The 25,960-nt window shown below is 53.4% G+C and overlaps 3 protein-coding genes across 12 annotated transcripts; all 3 read left to right on the plus strand.

Annotated features, from left to right (window-relative positions):
* Positions 1-75: 75 nt before the first annotated feature.
* KLHL18 (kelch like family member 18) lies at positions 76-21,681 on the plus strand. Of its 9 annotated transcripts, none has more exons than XM_046921243.1 (12): positions 76-298; positions 1,578-1,767; positions 7,562-8,240; positions 9,780-9,910; positions 10,210-10,350; positions 12,553-12,751; positions 13,565-13,725; positions 14,203-14,339; positions 15,339-15,576; positions 17,461-17,565; positions 17,862-17,973; positions 19,529-21,681. In XM_046921243.1, the coding sequence occupies exons 3-12, from the start codon at positions 8,196-8,198 to the stop codon at positions 19,913-19,915; spliced, it is 1,656 nt and encodes a 551-aa protein (XP_046777199.1). In that variant the 5' UTR covers positions 76-298; positions 1,578-1,767; positions 7,562-8,195; the 3' UTR covers positions 19,916-21,681. The 9 variants fall into 9 exon arrangements, with proteins under 9 accessions (XP_046777199.1, XP_046777217.1, XP_046777225.1 ...); XM_046921261.1 differs by having other exon boundaries at positions 15,354-15,576; XM_046921269.1 differs by lacking the exon at positions 7,562-8,240.
* On the plus strand, positions 20,871-23,493 carry LOC124417717. Of its 2 annotated transcripts, XM_046933540.1 has the most exons (5): positions 20,871-21,990; positions 22,557-22,875; positions 22,959-23,069; positions 23,137-23,223; positions 23,312-23,493. In XM_046933540.1, exons 1-5 carry the CDS (start codon positions 21,956-21,958, stop codon positions 23,399-23,401), a joined length of 642 nt encoding a protein of 213 aa, XP_046789496.1. In that variant the 5' UTR covers positions 20,871-21,955; the 3' UTR covers positions 23,402-23,493. The 2 variants fall into 2 exon arrangements, with proteins under 2 accessions (XP_046789496.1, XP_046789495.1); XM_046933539.1 differs by lacking the exon at positions 20,871-21,990 and having other exon boundaries at positions 22,674-22,875; positions 23,140-23,223.
* A 784-nt stretch (positions 23,494-24,277) lies between these two features.
* On the plus strand, positions 24,278-25,538 carry CATH3 (cathelicidin-3). Its single transcript, NM_001311177.2, has 4 exons — positions 24,278-24,460; positions 24,998-25,105; positions 25,190-25,273; positions 25,373-25,538. The coding sequence occupies exons 1-4, from the start codon at positions 24,293-24,295 to the stop codon at positions 25,466-25,468; spliced, it is 456 nt and encodes a 151-aa protein (NP_001298106.1). The 5' UTR covers positions 24,278-24,292; the 3' UTR covers positions 25,469-25,538.
* Positions 25,539-25,960: the final 422 nt, after the last annotated feature.

Genomic DNA, 25,960 nt, shown 5'->3' on the forward strand with positions numbered 1-25,960 from the left:
GAGGGAGGGGGAAGCGGGAGGCGGAGCGTTTCCTCCCGCGGGGCCGAGGCCGCGCTACGGCGGCCGGGAGGGGTCAGCGTGCGGGGGAGGCGAAGCGAAGCTAAGCGAGGCGGATCGGAACGGGGCAGGGAAACGCGGTGTGGCGGTCGGGACGATGCTGGAGGCGGCGGCCGCGGCCGAGCCCGAGCTGGACCCCGAGGACTTGGTGCACTTCTCGGTGGGCGACCTGCCCAGCCGCGGCTACGGCGTGATGGGCGAGATCCGGAGGCAGGGCAAGCTGTGCGACGTGACCCTCAAGGTGCGGGCCTGGGGGGCTCCGAGTGGGGGCTGAGGGGTTTGCATGGGGTTGAGGGGGTGTGGGGTCCCTGCGGTCCTCTGGGGGGGGGAGAAGAGGGAGCTGGAGGTCCCCCTTTTGGGGAGGAGGAGGAGGGATGAAAGCCTCACTGCTCCCTTAAGGGAGGAGAAAGGGGGAGGTGAGGCCGCCCCACATCCCTTTGGTGAGGAGAAGGGAGAGCTGAGGGCCCCATTCTGGGGAGAGTGGAGGGGAGCTGAGAACCCCCATTTTGCGGGAGGAAGGGGGGGGCTGAAGGCCCCTACCCAGGTCCTTTCAGTGAAGAGAAGGAGGAGACGAGGGCCCCATTTTGGGGGGCAAAGAGGGCAACTAAGAGCCCTCATTTTGGGGAGAGAGTGAGGGAGACGAGTGCCCCCATTTTAAGGGGGAGAAGGTGGGAACTGAGTGCTCCCACTCAGCTATTCTGGCGTTGAGAAGTGTGGGAGGAGGCTTCCCCTCCTCCCCATCCTTTTTGGAACCAGGAAGGGGGGGAGCTGAGGACTCCAGTATGGGGGAAGAAGTTTGGAGGGATAAGGGGGATGCTGAGGTACTCCATTTATGGGGGAGCTGAGTGGCCTCCCCGGCTGTTTTGGTGGTGAGAAGTATTACAATTAGGGATATCCCCTTGCCATCCCTTTTGGAACAAGGAAGGGAGGATCTGGGGGCCTGAATTTTAGGGGGGTGAAGAGGGGAGCTGAGGGTCTCCCCTTTAGGTGAGAAGAAGGTGGAGCTGAGGGGCCTCCCATGTCTCTTTCCTGGGGAGAAGGGGGAGATGAGGGTTCCCCTCCTTTAAGCAAAAGGAAGGGGGGACTTACCTTCCTCCCCCACCAATACTCCTTGGTGGAAAGAAGGAGGAGCTGCAGGCCCCCGTTTTGGGGAGGAGAAGAGGCAGCTGCAGGCCTCCTCCAGCTGTTTTGGTGCTGAGAGTATGGAAGCGGTGATTCCTGTCCCCCCATAATTTTTGCAACCAGGAAGGGGAGGAACTGGGGGCTTCTCTTGGTGGGGGCAGCAGGGGTCACCCCCTCCCTACATTAAAAGTATTACATCCACTTTCTTGCTCTGAGAAATCCATAACTTTGTTAAACCCCTCCAAAATCGGGCCATGCTGGGCTATGTAAGGGGTCTGAGGGCATTCTGTGCACCGAGGACACGCAGCAGTGGGATTACTTGGGTCAGAGCCCAGCATCCCGTGGGCTGCAGAGCTGCTCAGTCCTTCTGCTGCTTGCCCTGAGGTTTAATTGTGCAGGAAGCCATTCGCCAGCCAGCTCATCCTGAAAATATTCACCTGCTCCCGAAGAAGCACCCAGCAAACCTGAACCAGGATCACAGGACCTGGGTTGTTCTGTCCCCGTTCCTGCACAGTGTGGCCACTTGTCACAAGCTGGACTGACCTTCCAAAATGTGTCACCTCATGCCAGTAACCACAGCAGTTGTAGGTAATCCTCTGTCAAAACCACTCGGTGATGGGGAGCACTGTTTTAGCAGAATTAAACTTTGGGTGGTTGTGTCTTGTGACTCTGTTTGGGCGCCTTGCTACAGGTAGAACGTTGAGGTGCTGGAGAGTGTCCAAAGAAGATCAGTGGAGCTGTGAGGGGTCTGGAGCACAGGTCTGATGGGGAGAGGCTGAGGGAAATGGGGTGGTTCAGTCTAGAGAAGGGGAGGCTCAGGGGAGACCTCAGTGCTCTCTACAGCTGCCTGAGAGGAGGTCGTAGCAGGTGGGAGTCAGCTTCTTCTCCTGAGAAGAAGTGATAGGATGAGAGGTGATGGCCTCGAGTTCCACCAGGGGATGATCAGATTGGATATTAGGAAACAGTTCTTCTCAGAAGGAGTGGTCAGGCACTGGCACAGCTGCCCAGGGAGGTGGTGGTGTCACTGTCCATGGTGGTGTTCCAGAACAGTGGAGATGTGGCACTGAAGGACGTGGTCAGTGGGTTGGGGTTGGACTTGGTGATCTCAGTGGCCTTTTCCAACCTTCATGACTCTGTGATTCTCTGTAGCAGTGTGGTGAGGCTGTGGCTGCCCCAGAGCAGGGTTCTCTTGCTCAGTCGATCTGCTTTGCTGCATCCAGAGGTGGACAAGAAACAGTGTCATGGTCTTGGAGTATCTCAGATAACACTCCAGTGTTACTCTGCAAAAGTTGTTCAAAATAGTTTTCATATCTGTAGGTTTACCATCTCAGAAGTGCTTTTTTTTTTGTTTCTTATCTTTATGTCTTCCCTTGCAGAGCAGGAAAGCTTTTAAAATGTGAAGAAAAATTAAATCTGGCTTAAAGAGATCTCCAGTGCAGCAGTCAGGATGCGTGCTGTGGCTGTGCTGGGCAGCTTGATGGCCAAGGGCACCATGTTGGTCCCACTCTTTTTTCTTATTACATTTTCTCACATCAGCCGTCACTCTCTGGGCAGGGTGTGGAGCCTTTCTTTTCTGCAGAAGCTTAAAATCTATTTAACAGCATGCCTCTGTCTTCCTTAAAACGAGTCTTGATTTCTCCCACCACCAGGGTAATTTGTAATTATACCCAGGAGGCGTCCCAACATCACGCGATGTGTTTGACGGAGGGCTGGCGGTGTACTTCCACATTGGTTCAAATAGCACTCCAGCTTTCCCTGTACACCACGGCCTCAGAATCCTCCATGAGTTGGACAGCTCGGACTGTTCTGAGCCATCATGTCAGTATTTCCTTCCTCTCTCTGCCTCTTTCAATCAGATTGCTGGCCAATGCGTCCCGTAGCAATTGAATTAGTGCTGCTGCTGTATGAGAGCCAAGCCATCGCTCAGTACAAGGTGTCTCCTCCAGCTCGCTCAGCACGCACTGCTGCGTGTTGGGAGGGTAATTATTCTTAGCTGAACTTCGGAAGTGTCTTAGAATCAGTTTGCTGGGCACGGCTGACGTAAAAGCTGCTTTGCCTTGACCTTGCTCAGGAACGCGTTCTGCATCAGATGAGGAAGCTGAATCCTGCATAGGAGCATGAAAAGGGAATCGACTGGCAGGAACAGAGCACAGAACCCAAATAGGGATAGGTTCGGGTTGGTACCTGGAAGAGCCTGCAGTGGATCCCAATGCACGTCGCAGCACTGCAGTGGGTCGGTTGCCTTATTTTCACTCTGCTTCTTCTAAACCATCAGCTTAAGAAAGGAAAACACCTGCCCAGCACTTCTGTGGGCCAGCAATTGGGTTCAGGGTGTGACTGCCATCCCAGCTCACAGCTGAAACAGGAACCAGCAGTGCTTCTGTGGCATGGCTCTGTTTTTTGGTGGCCTCTTTACTGCTATCAGTGTGGGCTCAACCATTTTCTCAGCAAGAGAAGTGTTTGCTGTACAAACGGGCTAAACATTATTAGGAAGCATTGGTGCTCCGGCTTGTTCGTTGTGATCATTTCCCACTGTCAAGCAAGATGAGCATTCATTCATCCAGATGGAGGTGTGGAATCGGTTCTCCTTTCTCGGAAAGCACGCTGTCACTGTTTGTGTTGCTCTATAAGAGCCTCAGCAGCATCGGGCAGCGTGGTTTAGACGTGATTATGAGGAAGAAGTGCTGATGTGCCTGGCTCTGTCAGATCTCTGATTATTCCAGCTCAGCCTTGGGAAATCTGCTCCTGGTTGCCCATGTGAAAGCAAAGCGTCACCAGGCAATAACTGAGCCACGTGTCTTCCTCAAGGCTTAGGAGGTGTGCACCACCCAGAGCCAAAGCTCCCACCCCGTGTGCATGGCTGAGATTGCAGACTGGAGAAGCCTTTCTCTTCCCTGCCTTCTCAGTCAGCTCCTTCTGCAGGTACTCCATGCAAGCATCTGCCCTTTCAGTCTCCCTTTGGCAGCACCCCCGAAGCAGCTCAAGTGTTTACATGAAGGATAATTTTAGGATGATTTGGAAGAAACAAGCGTGAATAAACGGAGGGAGAAAACAGAGGCACACCTTATTCTGTGGTCGCTGTTAATTTCCCTTTGGTGAAAGCAGGACTTTGCTTACTAAGGCCAAATTTCTGCTATTGCTCCATTCTTTTGGGATCCAGGTCCGGGGACTCCTGGACTCTGTCTCAACAAAGCTGTTGGCAGGTTGTGCTGCTAATACTGCTGAAAATCCTCTGCTGTGCAAGTGGGACTTGTGTGTCTCTCCTCATCCTGTATAGGTGTTTCTGCAGAGCTGACTGTGGGTGTGCTGTTGGTGAGGAAATGCCAAGCATAAAGCACTCCTAGCACATGCAGAAAGGAAGCTTCCCTACTGCATCATCCCAGGTCTTCAGGCTTTGTCACCTGGGAGTGACAACACTTGTTCACCTTTAGAGATGGCTTAAGGCTTGGCATGCCCATGGGGACATCTCCAGATGTCACCTGCTGAGCTGATCGGATGTGACCATAGTCACTTACTGTGGGTTTTTGGGTGCATTTGGGGAGGTTGGATTTCTGTTCCTATCTCTTTGTTTCCCCTGGAGGTAAATACAAAGCAGTTTCTCAGGAGATCTTGGGGCTGTTTTCAGGCTGTGCTGCCATTCACGTTCTCTCTGGAGCTCTTCGCACCCAAGGCATTTCACACTCAGTATCATTTCTTTCCTCAACACGAGGCTTTGAGCTGTGAGTGTTATTTCCACTACCAGCACTGCCATTGGTTTTCTCTTACTGGGAGAGATCGGTGAGCTTTTTACTAAGCTGACTGTTTTATCAAAGCCCTGCATTAAGGGTTTGGGTTCCAGCAGGGTCCCTGAGAGCCCCCGTTGCTCTACCCCTGTTGCAGGCACACCGCTGGGATCACCAAGCAGGACGAGCCCAGGGGCAGAGAGTGGGTCTCTAATAGGAGCTGCTCAATTTAAAACCAGATAATCTTTTATGCACATGAGACCTTCACAGTAAGGATCTTAAGGAAATCTTGTCCCGCAGAAGCAAGGAGCTGCTTTGGATTACAGCTGGAGTCGTTTCCTTTCTTCTGTCCCCACGTCTCAGCTGCTCTGGGCTCTATTCCCTTATATGAAGACAAATATTTTTAGCACTCCATGTAGACGTTAAACCTGAAGCGTTAGCAGAAACCACGCGTTCCTGCACTGAGCTTTCTGCTTGGCTTCCTTGTGCGTGGCAAGCAAGCTCATTTCACAGCGTGCTTGCACTGCTTTCATTTACTTCCCCTAACAGAAAGCCATCAGCTTCATTCCTCCAGTGTCCTCCCTGGGTCTGGAGTGCCAATGTTGTGCCGTGTCAGGAAAGAAGTGTGTCTTTGAAGCCATCGTTGCAGCAGAGGGCTCAGGAGACGCCTCAGCTCTGCAGCGTATTGTCACAAAAACAATAGATGCCTTTAGTACACCTACAGCATTTTTCAATGGAGAAAGCTTCATTGTGCCCTGGAACTCGTTAGGATTTCGTGGGAACGTAAGGGAGAAGATGCCTTCAATTAATCAGATAGAGAAAGAGTTCTGTTGTATCTGTGGTCAGAAGGATGCTTTGCAAGCAGCGGTTTGGTTCATGTTTCTGGAAAACAGTGTGTTTTGCCTTAGAAAAAAGGCCCTGCTTCTTCTGTACTGTAGGAGAGAGCATACATTCCAACCCCTGTTGTGGGCTGGTTGCTTTGCACCAGCTCAGGCTGCCCAGGCTCCCATCCAGCCTGGCCCTGAGCACTTCCATGGATGGGGCACCCACAGCCCTCTGGGCAGCCTGGATGCAGCACTCCATTCTGGGCCCCATGAGGGCAGAGCAGAGGGCTCAGTCCCCTCCCTCTCTCCACTGCCACCCCTCTGTTGGTGCAGCCCAGGATGCTGTTGGCCTCCCAGGCTGCAGGCTCACACTGCTGGCTCCTGTGCAGCTTTTTGTCCCCCAGGACCCCAAGTCCTTCTCTGCAGGGCTGCCATCAGTGAGTTCTTCTCCCAGTCTGTACTCGTAGCTGGGATTGCCCCGACCCAACAGCTTGCACTTGGCCTTGTTGAACCTCATGAGGTTGATGTGCATCCGCTTCTCCAGGCTGTGCAGGTCCCTCTGGATGGCATTCCTCCCTTCTTATTGCCTCAACTGCAGCACTCAGCTTGGTATTGTCTGCAAACTTGCTGAGGGTGCACTCGATCCCATCACTTATGTCATTGGTAAAGATGCTGAGGAGCACTGGTCCCAAGATGAACCCCTGGGCGATGCCACCCATGACTGCCCTCCATCTGGATACAGAGCCACTGACCACAGCACTCTGGCTGCAACCATGGCAATTCTTTATCTACAGACTAGTCCACCCTTCCGACTCATATCTCTCCGATTTAGTTGTGTGGGACTGTGTCAAAAGCCTTGCACAAGTCCAGGTAGACTACATCAGTTATTCTTCCTTGGTCAGCTGATGCCAGCACTAAAGAGCCAACAGACGAATGCAGTGTTTTCTGATTACTTCAACAGGGATGCTCAGTTCCCAACCCTATCACAGGTGCTGTCAAAGAATGGTCTGTTACTGTCCGTGAGAGCTTCCCCATTCAGCTGAGAGCTGAAGCCCCCTGCTGAGACCCTGCTTTAGATGCCTGACCTGTGATGCTGCAGAGTGAGGGAGGCTGAATGCTGAGTGCCAGCCTGGCGTACAGAAGTGTCTCAGTGGTTGGTCTGTGCCATTAGGTAGGCAAAGAGACCCTGTTAGCAGAAGGGAATGCTGCTGCAGGAGGTGCCAGCTGTCCCTTGGCACCACGCTGCCTTTTGGAAAGGCTTTGTTGTCCTCTGGAGCGCATGCAGCTGTATGGAAACACAAAACTAAAAGGGAAACCGTTCCTTTGAACAGAAAGGGCAGTCAGTTCCAAAGGCAGCCGAGTGAGAACTGCTCTGTAAAATCAAAACAAGAACTGAACAGACAATCCTGCTGCTGCATGAGTGCTTGGCAATGACAGGAATGGGGTTACTCAACCCAAGAAAGCCTTTTTTTGCCTTTTATTAAGTGTTCTGCTCGTGTTTCTGGGGTTAGCAGGCAGGGCTGTGATGGATGTGGGACAGGTGGAAGCTTGTTGGTGGGCAGAAGTTGGACTCAGTGATCCATACGGGTCTCTTCCAATGTTGGTTATGCTGTGATTCTATGAACCCATGGCAAGGAGAGCACAAACTGGCATCAAACGGTAGCATGAATCCATTGGGCGGGCAACGCATATTGGGGAGCACACTTCTGTGTACAGAGGGAAGGGAGATGGCTTGTCTCTGGAGATGGGAAGCACTTTCTGAATCATAAGAGGCAAGCATGAATTGAGGGGACATGTGCTGTGTTCATCCTCAGATGTATTTTTCACCTCATACAGGAAAAACAGGTACTGCCGTTTGCCTGCAGCGAGAAGTTGAGCTCTTCCTTCAGGACTTGTCATTAAGCACTGATGGTACAAACATAATGATGGATCCTGGACTGGAGATCCCTGCTCATAAATCTCCTCGAGGGCCTTCTATCATTGCATGAGCAAGTGAAAAAATAATAAATAAAACAGGATTACATGTCTTCTTTTGCCCAGCACCTCTTGGCTGGTGGCGGTGGCAGCACGCAGCTGGCCCAGCTGTTTGCTGATGCAGCCACAGAGCTCTCATCCTCCCTTTCCCCTGCTAAGACAGCAAAAACGATTCCCTTTTTCACACAGCTTGTTTCTGTTTTATTTCCCTGACTCACAAAGTCAGCACAAGGGAAGTGTGCTTGGGGATGCGGGGCTCAGCTCTGTGTGGGCACACGAGGTTTCTCTTGCAGCAATTAGAACCAGCTCTGATGAGCTCACAGCCTGCCTTGCTGGTGCAGGGTCATCCCAGTGTTCTCACTGTTAAATGGGGCATTCCACAGGGTGAAACCCTTTGCTTAAACAAGGGTGAAACCCAACCAGGGAACACGCCTGTCCCTGGGAGCTGCCGAGCGGATGGGTGGTGCTGCCCAGGACAAGGTTTTTCTTCCCTGTGATGATACAGCTCTCATTAACCCAGCTGGAATCTTGCTGCATGACTGTAAGTGATGGCTTCTGCAATAACCAGGTGCATTATTTCTAGGGAGGCATTGCATCGTGGGGTGGAACTGTGGCTGCACATCCCTGAAGTTGTGCCACCCTTGGGATCGGAGTGCAGGGATTTGCTTGGAGAGCACAGCTCTGCACAAATGCTCGAGCATTGCTGCAGTCTGTTGTAATTGCACCTGGAGGATAAAGTTTTTCACAAATAGTGTTTGTGTTGAAGTGAGGTTCAATTCAGATGTTCTTCCTGCACCCTTCAGTGGTTGCTCAGGCACATTCTGCACTGCCCAGCTGGGAGCTCTCATCCAAACCCATGCAGAACTTCAGAGCCCTGCTAACCCAATGTCAGTGCTGCAGTTGGGCTGGAGCCAAGTGGTGCAGCACTTGCTGCTGTAGCTCTATCAGATCTGTTGTTGGACATCTGAATCTTTATTCCTTCCTATGACTTCCATGCTTGTCCTGCACAGCTCACTGCTGTGCAGTACCCACCTCTCTTGTTTCGTTGCCTTATTTTCTGATTCCTCCTTCCCTCCTAAGGAACACCATCCTCATCTGCCAAGCCAAAAAGCCACCTCATTCCTGCCTATGTCTGCATCACAGTCAGTTGCCACAGTCATCTCCTGTAGGGTGAAGTTAGCAGAGCAGGGAGAGAAGGGGAAAGTCCCATCTCTTGCTTACACGTGTTGTGCAGTGCTCAGTTCCTCTTTTTTTGAATGCTGGGGATTTTGCTTTCTAAACTCCCAGGAAGTCATATGTACAGAGTGCAGTAGATCTGGGCTTAAAGGAAGACACAAGGCACTGGGTGTGATTTAAGCATAAAACCCCAAACGCAAGTAACATTTCTGCTAATAAGCTGCCTGGACATGAAAGGGCAACAAAGCTTTTTGCAGAGAGGTGCATAGGAGAAGAGAAGGATTCTTGGCTGACTGGGAGAGCAGAGCACCCGCTGTGCCAGCTTGTTTGTCCTGCTGAAACAAAGCTCAAAAGGGAAAATCTTGCTGAAGTGGGAGAAGAAGGCAGTTCTGTACAAGCTCAGATAGGTGTAGACCAGCATGAGTCAGGTTAGCTTGGAAATTAGGGGAAAAATAACAACTCTGAACTAATGAAGAGGAGTCATCAGAGCAAAGATCGGTGTAATTTTGCAGAGAGTAAAAACTTTTTCAGCATCTGCAGTGAGAAGTGGAATTGGAGAGGCAGGAACCTCTCCTTCCTTCCAAACCTCTCTCCATGAAGGCTCTTAGAGGATATAAATGTGAGCTGGTGCAGCAGAGCCTATGTAGACTGAAAGGAGATAATGCTCTTGTAGAGGTGACTGGCTTTCTGTCTATGGAACTGTAATGCCATCACAGTGGCTATTGGGAGGCTGAAAACCAAATTCCGAAGTTGAAGTTGAAAAGACACAGAGTGTTCTTTGCAGATTGAAATTGTCTTTCAGCCCTCAGGCTGGCAGAGCTGTGCAACAGGGAATCATCTGGACTGTGTGGTTGGTGGTGGGTGGTGCTGACCTTCCCTCCTACTTTTTTTCCTCTCCTTTTAGGTGGGGGACCATAAATTCAGCGCTCACCGGATCGTGCTGGCAGCTTCCATCCCCTACTTCCATGCCATGTTCACCAATGACATGATGGAGTGCAAGCAGGATGAGATCGTCATGCAGGGGATGGACCCCAGGTAAATTCCCCAGGCACCTGTGCAGGATAACAGGTCCTTTGCAGGACTTAGTGTTGCATGTGCAAGGCTTGAAAGCCTTCCCTCCATGAACTGCACAAGGAGGCATTCCAGGCCAGGCTGGATGTGGCTCTGGGCAGCCTGGTCTGCTGGTTGGCGACCCTGCACATAGCAGGGAGGTAGAAACTGGATGATCATTGTGGTCCTTTTCAACCCAGGCCATTCTGTGATTCTGTTAGTAGTGCCCTGTTTCAGGTTAATTGAATTCAGTAGGTTTCCCACTCTTTCTCCCCATTGTTCAGTGCACTTGAGGCTCTGATCAACTTTGCCTACAACGGTCACCTGGCGATTGATCAGCAGAACGTGCAGTCTTTGCTGATGGGAGCCAGCTTCCTGCAGCTGCAGAACATCAAGGATGCCTGCTGCACCTTCCTCAGAGAGAGGTAAGGGGCTGCCAGTCAGCGTGCCCACTGCTTGTCTTCTGCAGCAGGAGTCATCTCTGTGGCTTGGGTTAAGCCAACATGATAAGAAGGTCTCCATCTCCTGAGGCTCACTGTTCTCCTTGTCTATAAAATATATTGTTTGCAAGATGCTGCAGCTGGGGACAGTATAAGGCCTTGGCCAGCTGTGGGAATTATTATCTACAGCAAAACTGAGCAAACATTTCCCTTGTTTAGGGTTAGCCAGGTACCCAGCACAATGCTGCCTCTCCATTAACAAACCCATCCTCCCAGCAGTTCCCCTTCCTGCTGCTGACTGTATGGGAGGGGAGGAACAAACAGACCCAGCGTTGGATAGGAAGCAGTGGCAGAGTTAATTGATTCCAGTTTTTCCAGTCCTCTAGCTGATGTTTGGCTGTAAGATCATTCCAGCAGCATGATCTGGAAAGCAAAAAGCAGGGTTATTCCTTGGAAACATACCACACAGCTTCAGGCAGTGCCAGGAACCTGATGTGCTTTGCTTCTCCCTCGCTCCCCAGCCTGATTTCCCTGCAGCTGCTCTTTGTATTCCATGGTGGGAGATTAAACACACATACTGAATGCAGTATCTCCTTTAGTTGTTACATCGCTTCTGAATAGAATGAAAACTATGGATTGGGGAGAAAAAAACTGTTTCTTCTGTTTCGGGATGTTCCAATTTACTGTTCCATGTGAATCCTGAGTTTCTGTTTGTTTAAAATGAGGTTATATGAGATGGTAGAGTATTCATTTTTCTTTCAAAACCATTTCACTTGGGGTTGTGGATGTGACAAAGCTGGAAAGAGGTGGGTAGTATTGATTTAGGAGCCCCTGCTAGCTTTAGGTGGCTAGATCTAGATCTAGGCTAAACAAAGTTGTTTGGTTTGCCAGATGTTTGGCTGCCACACTTCTCCCATATCTGGAGCAGTGGAGTATTCTGAGTTAAGTGCTGGCTTTGAGTGCTTGGCTGTCACTAAATAACAAGAAAACTGGTGTACTCTGTCCATTCAGAAGAGCTGGGGCACGCACAACGAGCTCTCTTTCCTATGTGGAAATATGACTGGGATATTTTCACATGCACTGTGCTGTAAGCAGGCCCTCTCTGGCTGTTGTCTCAGTTCCCAGGGGCAGAGCTAGAATGAACACTGCTGTGAGCTGCACTCTGTCCCCCATATAAAAACTGCGAGCTCAGCCTGATGGTCTGCATAAGTGTACTCTGGGTCCAGAGTAATTAAAATGTTAAAGAGGAATGCAAAAGCTTGAGCTTTGGACCCGCATAGATTGGAGTATGTGGGAATGCAAGAGGCAGAGCTTTGTAGAATAGCTGTGTGAGCTTTGAGGGTCATCCTAGTGGGAAAGTCCCCCTCCATCAGCACTGTGCATTGCTTTTAGGGCAGTAATTTAAATCAGGGCGTTTGCCTCAGAGAGAGTACAAGTGGTTTCACATCCTTACCTGCATCTGGACACCACTGCCAACAGCTGGGCCCAAATGTTTCCCCACCTGAACAGCACGTACTTCAGTATCTGTTGATCAGTGCCACAAAGCAACACAACTGGTGGCTCTTCTTGAGCAGTGACATGCCAGTGCTGGGCAGGGCTCCTTGTTGAGATGGAAGTGTCCAGGTCACATTGCTGCCTCTGTAGAGCACCTGCTTGTGGTGAGTATCACCTTCTCCAGTTGTTCATGCTGCTGAACGGCTCTATGGAGCTGTTATTGCTCAGGGAGCTCCAAACTGTAGCAGTGCTTCTCACCATGTAACCTCCAGCTGCAAAAGCATCTCTGGTGAGAAAACCTCCTTCACATCAGGAAATGGCTTTAAGTGGATGTAACAGGTGCTGTTCTGTTGTATGCATACCTACAATCAATACCTGTTGGTTACACTTCTCATGCCGTGTGCTCAAATGCAGCTTTGCCCAACGCTGGAATTAGAGAGGTGCACAGCCCAGGAGGCAGAGATGTGGGAGAAGGATTGCTGGGCAGGGCCTCACACCTCCCCCAAACTGACAACCCATGACCTTAGAGCAGAGCCAGCAGTCTGCCCAGTGCTGCTTGGCAGGTTTAAGAGGAGATTTTAGGTTGTGGTTTCCATCCTTTGGGTCTGCTTGCAATGCTGCCCTGAACCCATTTGCTATTTTGTCATCATTCTGTTAAACTGACATTACTTTTTCTCTCCCTCCCCTTGCCAGGCTTCACCCAAAGAACTGCCTGGGCGTGCGGCAGTTCGCGGAGACAATGATGTGTGCAGTGCTCTATGATGCTGCCAACAGCTTCATTCACCAGCACTTCGTGGAGGTGTCCATGTCTGAGGAGTTCCTGGCACTGCCTTTTGAGGACGTCCTGGAGCTCGTTTCTCGGGATGAGCTCAATGTGAAGTCTGAAGAGCAGGTGTGTGTGTGTGGGTACAGCTCCTGGCAGAGCTGCTTGGTTCCTTGGAGAGTGAGGCTGAGGGTATAGGTAAAAGGAGCCTCCTTCCAGCCCAGGAGAAGGCTCTGGAGCATTTTATAATGAATATTCCACTGAATTTGCCATCAAGAAGCTCCTCTAGACAGGCTGAGCCACTCGGGGATGGGCTCTTTCAGCAGCCTTGAGAATCTGTCAGTGCAGGACAAACAGAGCCTGTCCTTGAGCCAGAAAACCCGTCCTGCTCCTTCTGAGGAGGTGACTGAAAAGCAGTCCTACCACTGTCTCCATGTTGGGTAAGAGAGGGCTTCTTTAAAGGATCTGTTTGAAGTGGCCCAGCAGACAACCCAGCTCAGGTTTTAACTGACAGAGTCTTGCGAACCAAGAGTACGTGTCCCCAGGAAACCAGGCTCCCTTTGTAATCTCAAGTCAGGAACACGATGCATCTTACTGCAAAGTAGCCATCTAAAACAGGGCAGATGAATGGTATTAGGATGAGGCCTTTGTCTCCAGTGATTGTGGAGGGAGCCTAGAGAGACCAGCTCAGTGTTCCCCAAGGGTAGATCACTGTTACTGCAGACTGAGTCAAGGCAAGGCAGGCAGTGCCAAAGCCACGCTGCAGGAGAGTTCTCTGGTGCAGTGTAGAGCATCGCTGTTCTCTTCAAACTGTCATCTGAAGTGAGGAGATCGTTGTCAATATGTGGTTTCTTTTCCATCAGCCGACTGGCAGCAGGAGGAACTTGGCAAAAAAGCAGCAAACAAAACCAACTTCAACTTCCCTTGCCTCTGTTCCGGCAGGTGTTTGAAGCTGCACTAGCATGGATACGCTATGAACGAGACCAGAGGGAGCTGTTCCTGCCTGAGCTCCTCTCCAAAATCCGCCTGCCCCTTTGCCGGCCTCAGTTCCTCACTGACAGAGTGCAACAAGACGACCTGGTGCGCTGCTGCCACAAATGCAGGTGAGGCTTAGACATGGGGTCAGAGGACCTTAGGGCGGATGGTGGCATCGGTGGAGGTAGCAGGAGTGTGGTTTAGCAGTCTTGGAGTCTGAAATTCTCTCTATAGAATCACGAAGGTTGGAAAAGACCTCTGAGATCCCCACGTCCAACCATCAGCCCATCCCCACCATGTCCATTGGAGCATGTCCCCACATGCCACATCTCCATGGTTCTTGAACACCTCCAGGGCAGCGACCACACCACGTCCCTGGGCAGCTGTGCCACTGCATCACCACTCTTTCAGAGAAGAAACTTCTCCTAATGTGAGACAGAATACCTCACATAGCAAAACACAAAGCACTCTCGCCGTTTTTAACCTGGCAGCAGGACTACGTCGTACTCTGAAAGAATTGGCTGTAATAGCAGAAAATCAGTTGCCTAAATCTGAGTTAAGGCAGTCGGCTTTCAAACTCTTTAAATATCTCACTTTGGTTTCAGAGATCTGGTGGATGAAGCAAAAGATTATCACCTCATGCCAGAGCGTCGACCGCACCTCCCAGCATTCAAGACCCGTCCTCGGTGCTGTACATCAATTGCAGGACTGATCTATGCTGTTGGAGGACTTAACTCAGCAGGTACCTTGCACATCCTCTCCCCACGGCGAAGAGAGTTATGCAGTGTGCACTGTGGGATCGTGAAGATCCCATTTCACCCTCATACACACATAGAATTGTTAACGCTGGAAAAGATCACTGATATCTCCAAGTCCAACCCCGGCCCACCACCACCATACCCACTGCCCACATCCCTCAGTGCCACATCCCCACAGTTCTGGAACACCTCCAGGGATGGTAACCCCACCACTTCCCTGGGCAGTCTGTTCCAATGCCTGACCACTCTTTTGGGGAAGAAGTTCTTCCTAATATCCAACCTCACGCGAAGCATTGGACAGTTTTCTCCTTGCTGTGCAGCTCTCTGGCCTGTAATGCTCAAGGTGGCTGTACCCATAGCCTAACATCTTCCCTCTAGAAGTTCTGTCTTTGTCAGGGTTAGGACAGCTGTTCTGGTGTATCTCAAAGAAGCAATGTATTGAGAAGGTTGTCCATGCCCATAACAACTTGTAGAACTTGGAGGTATTAGGCTGAAGCTGGTGGGATTGCAGGATCACAGCTGCAGACACAGTGCACTTGTGTGACACCACTCCCAAGAATGATAAGGGGCAGAAAATATTAAACTGCCTGCTTGGGAAATGTCCACTGGGGTTTTAAAAATCCTCCAAACAATGGCTCACTGAGGTAGGATCTCTGTAATGGGTCCATGCTGGGCACTGCCTTACGGGATGGCCGTTCTCCCTTCACACCACAGCATGGCTGACTTAGAGGGAAGCTGTATTTCCAGAAAGCAGAAACACCAAGAGATGTGGCATAGTGTAGGTCTCTGCTGCCCCTTCGAGGCTACAGGAGGCCCCACTTGCTCAGCCTAGGACTCATCAAGCCTTGCTGCGCAGCACAGGCAGGGTTTGCACCACTGCAATCCTTTTGGCATCACAGAGTGCACCTGTATTTTCCACAGCAGCTCTCTAGCACCGTGCTGCAGAGGCTGAAGGGTGGGTCCCCCCCTTTTAATTTGAGTAGCAAATTTTTATGCAGGCGACTCTCTGAACGTGGTGGAAGTCTTTGACCCCATTGCCAACCGCTGGGAGAAGTGCCAGCCGATGACGACGGCGCGGAGCCGTGTCGGTGTGGCCGTGGTGAATGGGCTGCTCTACGCCATCGGGGGGTACGATGGGCAGCTGAGGCTGAGCACGGTGGAGGTGTACAACCCTGAGATGGATTCCTGGTCCAAAGTGGAAAGCATGAACAGCAAACGAAGGTATGCAGGCTCATTGAATGTATGGATTTGGAGCCGGAGGGATAAAAGTGAGGTTGGGGGGTGATGGTGGATGCCAAATGAGGGATTCTTGCGTGGAGACATAGTAGAAACAAAAGGAGCAGAGGAATGGAGTGATGTGGAAGCAGGAAAGGTTTGCTTGACCACATTTGGGGCACTTGTGCTGATTCTTGCTGGTAAGAGGGAGCAGCTTTCATCAACTCCGCAATACAGCACTGATATACAGGGCAATCCATTGGCAAGTAAAAAGCAGCTGAGCAGTAATTAGTGTGAGCTGTTAACTACAGAGGTCTTTTAGTTCTGATGGCATAAAGGAATGAAGTCAAACTAGAAGAGTGTGTTAACATTCTGCCTGTGAGGTCTGTAAGGGTTTGAGCTGGAGTCGCAAGGAAAGGAGTTGGAGCTCCATTTCTTCATACTGTGATACCTGATGGTAGGTAAAGCACAGGTGAGCACAGCGTAGGAAATTCTCCCCTGCTAAGAGTAAGGATTAACCTGTTTTTCTATCTCTGGACACTGCTAGGATTGTCTTTCCCTACCAGAAAGCACAGGAGAATCATAGCTGGAAAGGAGAGGAAGATTTTGATAGCCCAGACAGAGGCATTTACAGCTAAGCAAAAGGTGTTTGGCTTTGACCAGAGCTACCACAGTACATGACCACCCTAGGGATCATTTTGTGGTTGGATTTGGGAGCACAGCCTGTGTTGTTTTGATAACCCACCTACTAAGCTGTGTGAGTATTGTCCTCCCCACCACAACACGGTGGCTGCTTCCATGTTTAAACATACTCCTGGCTTCCATGGGTTTAGCTGTGGTTTTCTTCACACTCGTGCCTGGTCACTGAGAGCTGCTAAATTGCTCGCTGTTCTGCAAGCTTTGCAGTGCTTATTTATCATCATGGTTGGTCTGGTTTGTTTGTTGTGGTCTGAGACGTGGATTGCTTGGGAAGAGTGCACTGCAAGAGGCTGAGTATGGGAAATCTGAGGCACGAGGCTCTCAGTGGTGGCATCCCTGTGACTGCTGGTGCCACATTGCTTTGCAGGAGTGTGTCACAGAAACGAGTCCCGGCCATTTCGGTTCTTAACCAGAGTTCATCTAAATCCCTAGAACCATTTCCATCCTGTGAGATCACCCACATTTATAATTTGTAGCAGAAAAGTTCAGTTTTTTCCATAGCATTGAGGTTCCTGGGAGCTTTTCCCACAATGAGGGGCGGATGCTCTCCCATGTTTGGGTTTCTCTGTGCCAAAGCCAAGCAGGACGGGTGTCAGATGCCCTCGTGTAGGGGAAAATCTCAGCTGCTGTACAAACCCCTTGGCTCTTGAAGTAGTGCTGAGGTTCTGCCCTTGAGAATTGTGTATCCAAGGTTCTAGAAAAAGGTTTTTTGACTTCACTTTCAAAAGTGAGATTCTAGTCTCTTACTTGAAGCATCCCATCTGGTGGCCTTTTGGACCCAAATAGGCAACTTAGAAGGTGTTGTGTGATGGTGTTCCAACGGGGTCAAGGCACCTTCATTGAACCAGCTGTACATCTGACAGCACCTCCTGCGTGTCCCGAGGCTGTGTGGCAGTGCCAATGGCCGTAGGACAGAATCATTCATGTTGGAAAAGGTCACTGATAACACCAAGTCCACCCCCCAACCCACCCCACTGTGCCCACTGACCACATCTCCACGGCTCTGGAACACCTCCAGGGACAGAGACCTTAAGCCCCATCCAGTTGAAACCCCGAATCAGTACCCTCAGGAGACTCAGCATTGTAAAGCTGGTGATTGCAGACAACGCATGAGGCGGATTGGGTGGATTTGGCACACTGTAGGCTGTCACACCATGCCAAACCAGCTGGTGGTTCTGCTGCTCGTTGCAGTGCGATGGGGACGGTGGTGCTGGATGGGCAGATCTACGTTTGCGGTGGATACGATGGAAACTCCTCGCTCAACTCCGTGGAGTCCTATTCTCCAGAAACAAACAAGTAAGAGCTCTGTGTGCCCTACAGCTTGTCCTCCTGCTGCTGCCAGGGGTGTGCCGTGCACAACATAATAGAGCCCTGTCGGTAAAGTGAACGTCGTGAGGTTAGGTGGAAAATATTCTGTATGATGTCCCTCCCAGCAGGAGTTTGCCTTGGTGCAAGCAGACTAAACCAGTGATTTGTATACAGTAAGTAGTGAAGGGAGAGGGATTGAAAGCCAGCACTGGAAAAGCCAGCAGAGCTGTGACAGCCTGTGGAGCAGCTGCTTGCCATGCTAACCTCTCCCCTCTCTTGACAAGGTGGACAGTGGTGACCCCCATGAGCTCCAACCGCAGCGCTGCTGGTGTCACTGTGTTCGAGGGCAGGATCTACGTGTCGGGAGGGCACGACGGCCTGCAGATCTTCAACAGTGTAAGTCCATAGAATCATAGAATGGCCTGGGTTGAAAAGGACCACAATGCTCATCCAGTTCCAACCCCCTGCTATGTGCAGGGTCGCCAACCAGCAGACCAGGCTGCCCAGAGCCACATCCAGCCTGGCCTTGAATGCCTCCAGGGATGATGGGGCATCCACAGCCTCCTTGGGCAACCTGTTCCAGTGCGTCACCACCCTCTGAGTGAAAAACTTCCTCCTGATATCCAACCTAAACCTCCCCTGTCTCAGTTTAAAACCATTCCCCCTTGAGCTATCACTATCCACCCTTGTCAACAGCCGTTCCCTGTTCATGCAGTGTGAGTGCTTCTTCTCTGCATATCCCCTGAAGCAGGATTTAGTGTGGGACAGACAAGGCTCACTCATCTGCCTGGGACTGAACAGGAAGCAGTATCTGAACTGGGTTTTCACTGATGTGCTGCCCTCAGAAAGTTATAATTAAGGGATCTGCAGGGAGCAGCAATAACTATTTCCACTTTGCCCAGCAGATCAAGTGCAGATGATTGTCTGCAGCCTGAAGTACCGCAGAGCCAAGATCTGCAAGTCTGCTTGTCTCAGCTCATTCCTGAATTGGATGAGTTCGGAGCAGTGCTGAAGTTCTTGCAGGAGGGGTCCATCTAATAGTCTCTCCAGAAACACAGGGGATACAAAATGGTGTTGGTTTGGGGGGGTTGGGGGTCTCTGCTCCACTTCCCTCCCTTTTCCTTTCCTCTTCTCCTGTAATCACTGCAATGTGCTGCCTGGGAGATCAGGGAGTCTCACTCAGAGGGATCTTTGAGGGCAGCTTGGGCACACACCCTTTGGATCTGATAGCTTTGGCTGCTTCTGTTTTGGGGCACCCACATAATTTTGCACGCAGGAGGGAAATGGTAGATTTTCCTTTTGCTACCTAGAAATCATGGAATCATTGAGGCTGGAAAAGACCCGTAAGATAATTTAAGTCCAGCACCAAACCATCTCACCATGCCCACTGACCACAGCCCTCAGTGCCACGTCTCCAGGTGTCTTGAACACTTCCAGGGTCAGTGACTCCACCACTCCCCTGGGCAGCCCGTGCCTCTGCATTACAACTCTTTTGGAGAAGAAAACTTCCCTAACACCCAACGTGAACCTGCCCTGGTGCAGCTTGAGGCTCCCGGACCTCTTCAAAACACAACCCAGAAGCTGATAAATGGGGAAGGAGGCAAAAGGAGCTGCATTTGCTGTGGTCTGTGCAGCAATGGCTGGTGGCGCCCAGCTCATTAAAAAAGCTGAATAGCGTTATGAAATTGGAATATGTGAAATCAAGAAACAAGGGCAGGCTGGATGGGGCTCTGAGCACCTAATGGAGCTGTGGGTGTCCCTGTTCAGTGCGGGGGAGCTGGGCTGGGTGCCCTTTAGAGGTCCCTTCCAACTCCAATGATTCCACAATTCTATGATAACGCCGTTTTCCTGCACAGCCTGCCGTTGGATGATGAGTGTGTGATGTCTCTGCCTGTTGCTGCATGTCTGCTTCAAGCTTCCCCTTGATGCTGTGCCATCCCTGTGTCTGCAGGTGGAGTACTACAACCAGCACACGGCCACCTGGCACCCGGTGGCCAGCATGCTCAACAAGCGCTGCCGCCACGGGGCGGCCTCCCTGGGCAGCAAGATGTTTGTCTGCGGGGGTTACGACGGCTCTGCCTTCCTCAGCATCGCCGAAGTGTACAGCTCTGTGGCAGACCAGTGGTATCTGATCGTCCCCATGAACACCCGCAGGAGCCGAGTGTCCCTGGTTGCAAACTGTGGCCGCCTCTACGCCGTTGGGGGCTATGATGGACAGTCCAACCTCAGCTCGGTTGAGATGTACGACCCGGAGACCAACCGTTGGACGTTCATGGCTCCGATGGTGTGCCACGAAGGGGGGGTTGGCGTGGGCTGCATCCCTCTGCTGACCATCTGAGGAGGCAGCAGTGAGGAGCCGTCTCGTAACCGACAATCGTGGGAGAGCTCCAGCTCTGATAGCCCGCTCTGATAGCCAGAGAGATCCATCTCCAGGTGCTCAAACACACACAAAACTTGACACGACCACCCCCACCCTTGGCTCTTGGGCTGAGGCTCCGGAAGGATCAACGTTATTCGAACTACAGTGCGAGTGTGAATGTGCTGCTATGAGCAAGGAGCTGCCCTCCTCCCGCTTTTGCCTCTGCGCAGACCCACAGCTGAGCAAATCCTTCCTCTCCCCAACAGCACCGTGCCACGTTGGCTGTGCTTTGGCCAACGCTGGGAAGTGTTGTTGTGCGTTGGGAGGGAACAGTCCCCATTGCGACACAGGCCACTACCATGACTTGAAGAACACTTGCACACCTTCTGTCAGCAGCAAGGACCCCAGGAGCCCAAGAGTTTGATCAGCAGTGGTCTTGTTTGGGTTGTTTCAGCTTAATGCTGGCCACGTTGAGATCTTACCCAGTCTACCAAAGCAGGCAGAACCCACCAGCATAGGCCCATAAGACCATATCCAGGCTCTGCGTGTTCGGGTGCTTCTTGCACAAGCCACTGCTATCTTCTCCAAGTGCTTTCTTCAGCTCTGATGGGGAAAATTTCTCCACAAGAGCCACAGGATGGAGAAACTGGGAGGAGAAAAAGTCGGTTAAACCATCGGAGCGTTTTAGCAAACGTTGGAGGAAGAATGCCAAATGTCAACCACACCAAGCAACAGCCTTAGGATTTCAACAGAGGAGGCGAACCAAGGTGTTAATTGTCAGGATACCCCTTCACCGTCAATAGGTGTCACCAAAAATAAGCTTTGGCTTTGCTACGTTGGTATGTAAGAGGCAGCTGATGCAGGGTGGCTGGGATCTTTAAGGAGGAGAGGGATCACTGCCTTTGTGCCAGCACTGGAGATGTGTGGCTGTGTTGGGGCAGCTGCAATTCAGCTCCGAGGAGCAGAGGAACATGCAGCAGCATCCCTGCAAGGGGCTGGTGGGAAACCACACTTGCCCAGCATGTGTGACATCAACGTCTCGGGGTTTGTGTGCTGGGAAAGGCCTTGGCAATGTGCTTATTTCATGGCAGCCACGCAAGGGAACTTCCTGTGGCCAAACCGTGGCAGGGCTGCAGGTGCTGCCCCGCGTCCCTGCTTGTCCCGTTGGCACAGCAGTGTGCTCAGCATCACTTCCAGCCCTCCCTTTGCTATGTTCACCCCAACCCACTGCAGCCAAAGGGAGCTGCTGCTGCTGCCTTGGTCCTCTCCAGAACCAAACCCGCCAAGCACCGCTTGCCTGTGTCAGCCCTCCGGCATTCCCCTGCATGAATGTGAATGGTGAGAGCCACGGCTCCCTGCCCACCAGCACAGCCACAGGGCAGGGAGCCCCTCAACACTACACCCACCGCAGGCAGTGGGGGCTCACTGCTGCCCTGTGTTTCCAGGAGCTTTGGTGTCCCCCCCCCCACCCAAACCCACGCTTCTCCTTCACAGCTGACTCCCAGCTCGGGATTTGAACTTTGGGTGTATATGTGGATGTCTATATATTCAGGTACTGTGTATATTTTAGGTATATATAAGGAGCATATCTGGCTATAAATGTGGTTTGTCAGTATGTATTTCCTCTGTACACATACGTCGCTGGATGGGTTCACTTGGTGGATTCATTGTGAGGTTTCCGTGCTGCTAAGACACTTTAAAAAGGAAAAAACAAAACAAAACATGAGTATTGCAATGGAAATGAAGCTGCTTTGGCATCCTCACCTTGCTCCTGGGCGGGAGGAAGGGACGGGGGAGCTTCGGGCAGCAGTTTTAGCCCTGGATCTGCATGATCCCCTCCCTGCCAGAAGGCTTGGAAGGAAGTGGGAAGGCTTCCAGCTGGGAGCTGCAGGCTCAGGCAGGGAACAGAGGTTTGTTTGTACAAGCATCGGCTCCTAGCTCTGAGCGGAGCAAGGGGGACTTGGAATAACTCTGGGGCTCCGTGCAGGGTTTTTCTCTCTGCCTTTGGGAAGGCGAGACATGGGCAGGCTGAGAGTTGGGCAGAGAGGAGGACGGTGAGGTTCAGTAGGGATGAATGTGGGGTCCTACAGCTTGGGGGGGGATAACTGCGTGCATCAGAATAGGTTGGGGGTGAGCTGGAAAGGAGCTCTGCGGAGAAGGACCTGGGTGCTGTGGTTGACCAGCAGTTGGCCAACCATTGACCACAGCCGTTGTCCCTGGCTCATGGTCACCCTGGGGGCATTGCAGTGGGACTGTGGGGGGTGCAGTGGGGGTTCTCCTGCCCTCTGCTCTGCCCTGGTGAAGGCACATCTGGAGCAGTGGGCTCAGTGCTGGGCTCCCCAGTTCCAGGCAGACAGGGAACTGCTGGGGAAAGGCTGAGAGCCCCGGGTCTGATCAGCCTGAAGAAGACAGAGGGGCTGTTATCTCCTCTGGAGGCGTTCAGAACCCACCTGGGTGCTTTCCTGTGCGACCTGCCCTAGGGAACCTGCTTTAGGGGGGTAGGACCGGAGGTTCTATAGAAGTCCATTCCAACCCTTGTGCTTCTGGGACTCCGCACCCCACGCGTGGCAAAACGTGCAGACCCAAAGCAGAGCCCTTCTAATTCCCACTGCCTGTCCAGCTGCAGAGGGAGGAGGATGGAAACAAACCCCACAAAGCTTCTCTTCGCCGCCCCACAGTGCCTCTCCAAGAAAAACAGCAGCAACCCGATCCCTTCCCGTGTGCTCAGCCCAGCCCCGTGTTTGTCCTGGAAGCGAAGCCCCATGGATGTGCTGCTGCTGGCTGTGCTGCTGCTGGGTGTGCTGCTGCCCACCTCCCCGTTACCCACCGCCCCACTGCCCCCCACGCCACGCGAGTTGGCCCGCGCCGTGCTGGAGGCCCACGGGCGCGATGCGGGCAGCGGGCTGAGGCTGCTGAAGCTGCAGGGAGTCACCAGGACGGTAGGAACCTCGCTCGGGTTTCCCACTGGGTTTTGGGAAGGGGGAGCCATCCCACTACGCCAAGCGCTGGCGTTGCCTTGCAGAAGTTTGACTGGGGCACTCACTTCACCATCAATCTCACCGCCCGGGAGACCGCCTGCCCCGCCGGCCCCGCTGCGCCACGCGGTGCTGCCTGCAGAGCCCGGCCGGGCCAGGTGGGTTTGGGGCACGGTGTGGGACCCCCTCCCAGCACTGCTGCCTCCTGATCCCCACACCCTGCAGCAGGTCCGGCACTGCGTGGCCCAGATCTCCGTCTTTGCCTTCCTGCCTGACGCGCCGCTGTCGCTGCTGGAGTGCGGCCGGCAGACGGTGAGGGCTGCGTGAGCTCCCCCTTCCCGTGGGGTCAGCATCCCCTCCACTCTGGGGCTGAAGCCCACCCCCGTTTCTTATCCTTCAGCCCAGCAGCTCGGGGCAGCCCCGCTCCCGGAGCCGGCACAGCCCTGCAACCCCACAAGCCATTGGCCTCGGAGAGCCGGCACTGTCCTGAACCCATCCATCCTGCAGCAGAGGACGTGCAGACCCCACGCACGGACCCGGTCCCACAGACCCTGGGGCTGAAATAAAGATGTTCCAGGGCTGTGCCGTGTGTGTGATGCCTCTCCCCCCCGTCCCGCCGTTCTGCAGTAGAATGGGAGCGAGGCTGCACAAACCTGCAGCTTTTGGGTCGTGATGGGGTGGCTGCAGCCCCACATGCGGCATCTCCATCCCAAGCGCCAACACCGCGTTGGCCAACCCTTGGGCTGATAACATGGCAGCATATAGGGCTACTCTGCCTGGCTGGCTCTGAGCCTGGGGGGCTGTTGCAGAGGACAGGAGGGCTGTGGCATGGGGGGGTACCTGGGAGCACAGCCCTTATGGTTTGGGGACAGAACGCTGTGGGGAAGGTGGGGATTGAATGGGAAATGGCGTGTGGGAGTGGGTGGGTCAGAAAGCTTTCATAGGGGGATGGGGACAGGGATGGGAAGGGGTTCTTGACCCCAGTGGCAGTTGTCCCGTGGGTCTGGGGGTGCTGGGGACCTCCATTGTCCCTGGGATCCAGACCACAATGGGATGGAGCCACACCCCAATGGGATGGAGTCTGATTCATCCCTCCGTCCCGGCGCTGGCGCTGCCCACCCGCTCCCTGGGGGCCGTTTGGTGGCCATGTGGCCTTTCAACCAGAGCACGCCGTGCCCTGCAGCACAGCCGGGGTTGTGGGATGCAGCCTGGGGTGGGACAGGGCCCCACAGCCCATAGGCACAGCCACGTCCCCACCACAGCTGTTCCCCCACAGACAACGGCCGTGTTGTGGCTGCTCCCCCTGGGCCCACGTTTCCGCATTGCCCAACTTCAGGGCCAATAAAAGGCATTGGGAGCACGGGGTGGGCACGGGGTGAGGATGCTGAGCTGCTGGGTGCTGCTGCTGGCACTGCTGGGGGGGGCCTGCGCCCTCCCGGCCCCCCTGGGCTACTCCCAGGCTCTGGCCCAGGCTGTGGACTCCTACAACCAACGGCCTGAGGTGCAGAATGCCTTCCGGCTGCTCAGCGCCGACCCCGAGCCCGGCCCGGTGAGTGCACGTGTGGGGATGGCGTGGGGACACCGTGGGGACACTGTGGGGACGTGTTGAGGACATCCTGAAAGGGGAAGGCATGGGGATGGTGTGCAGACATCACAGGGACAGCGTGGGGACGCTTCGGGGAGCATCATAGGAACATCCTGGGAACGGCATGGGGACATGAGGGGATGGCGTGAGGGCATGGGGGGGACACCATGGGGACACTGTTGGGATAGTATGGGGACAGCATGGGGTCACCACGGGGGTAGCGTGGGGTCATCAGGGAGACACAATGGGGACATTTATGGGGACACTGTGGGAATGTCTTGGGAACATCCTGGGGTCGTTCTGGGGGCATCCTGGGAAAATCCACGGGACACCTTGGGGACATCAATGGGACATCGTGGGGAAACCTTGGGGAAAGCATGGAGACATCGCGGGGACATCGAGAGGGCAGTGCAGAGCTGCTCCCCCCGCCTGGCTGTGAGCCATGCCCGGAGCAGCCGGGGCTGCCGGGTGGCTGCCACCACGCTGTCCCCTGCCCCGCAGAACGTCCAGCTCAGCTCCCTGCACAACCTCAACTTCACCATCATGGAGACGCGGTGCCAGGCGCGCTCGGGCGCCCAGCTGGACAGCTGCGAGTTCAAGGAGGACGGGGTGAGCAGCGTGCTGGGCTGGTGGGTGCTGGGGGGGGATTCTGGGGGGGAACAGCCCCGTGTTCAGTGCCCCCACTGCTCACAGCTCGTCAAGGACTGCGCTGCGCCCGTGGTGCTGCAAGGCGGCCGCGCCGTGCTCGATGTCACCTGCGTGGACTCCATGGCTGACGTGAGTGGGGACACAACGGGGGGTGGCCCCAGGGGTGTTTGGGACCCCCCAGGATCGGGGGTGCCATTCCCCCGTCGATGACAACGCTTCTCCCCACAGCCTGTCCGCGTCAAGCGCTTCTGGCCGCTGGTGCCAGTGGCCATCAACACGGTGGCTGCGGGCATCAACCTCTACAAAGCCATCAGGAGAAAATGAGCCATGCCCAGAGCCACCGTCACCGCTGTCCCTCCGCAGCCCCCCACCCAATAAAGCTGTTTTCTGGCCATGCTGCGTCTTTGCTGTGCGTCTCTGAGTGACACCGATGGGGACGGTCCCCATGCTGTCCCCATGGTGCCACCTGCTCCCCATCCCGTCCCTCTGCATGGGTTTGGGACCTGGGGACATCCAAGGAGACTCCAGATGCAGACTTGGGCATGGGGGAACTGCAGTATGCAGCGCTTGGGGGTGTGCATAGGGCTGCATGAGTCCATGGGGCCTCTGTAGGGCACATAAGGGTAAAAGAGGGGACAGAAGGAGGATGTCCTCGGGGCCCTACTGCAGCCACAGCCCTCCAGCTGCAGTTCCCATGGCACGGGATCACCATGCAACCCTACATCCCCATCCCGAAGTGCTGGTGTCAGCCCTGCTGGCAAGGCTGGGGACAGTGGTTGCCCCTGGACAGGGGTGTGATATGGGGGTGGCTTCAAG

The sequence above is a fragment of the Gallus gallus genome, chromosome 2 (genome assembly GCF_016699485.2).
Source record: "Gallus gallus isolate bGalGal1 chromosome 2, bGalGal1.mat.broiler.GRCg7b, whole genome shotgun sequence".
Classification (NCBI taxonomy): Eukaryota; Metazoa; Chordata; class Aves; order Galliformes; family Phasianidae; genus Gallus; species Gallus gallus.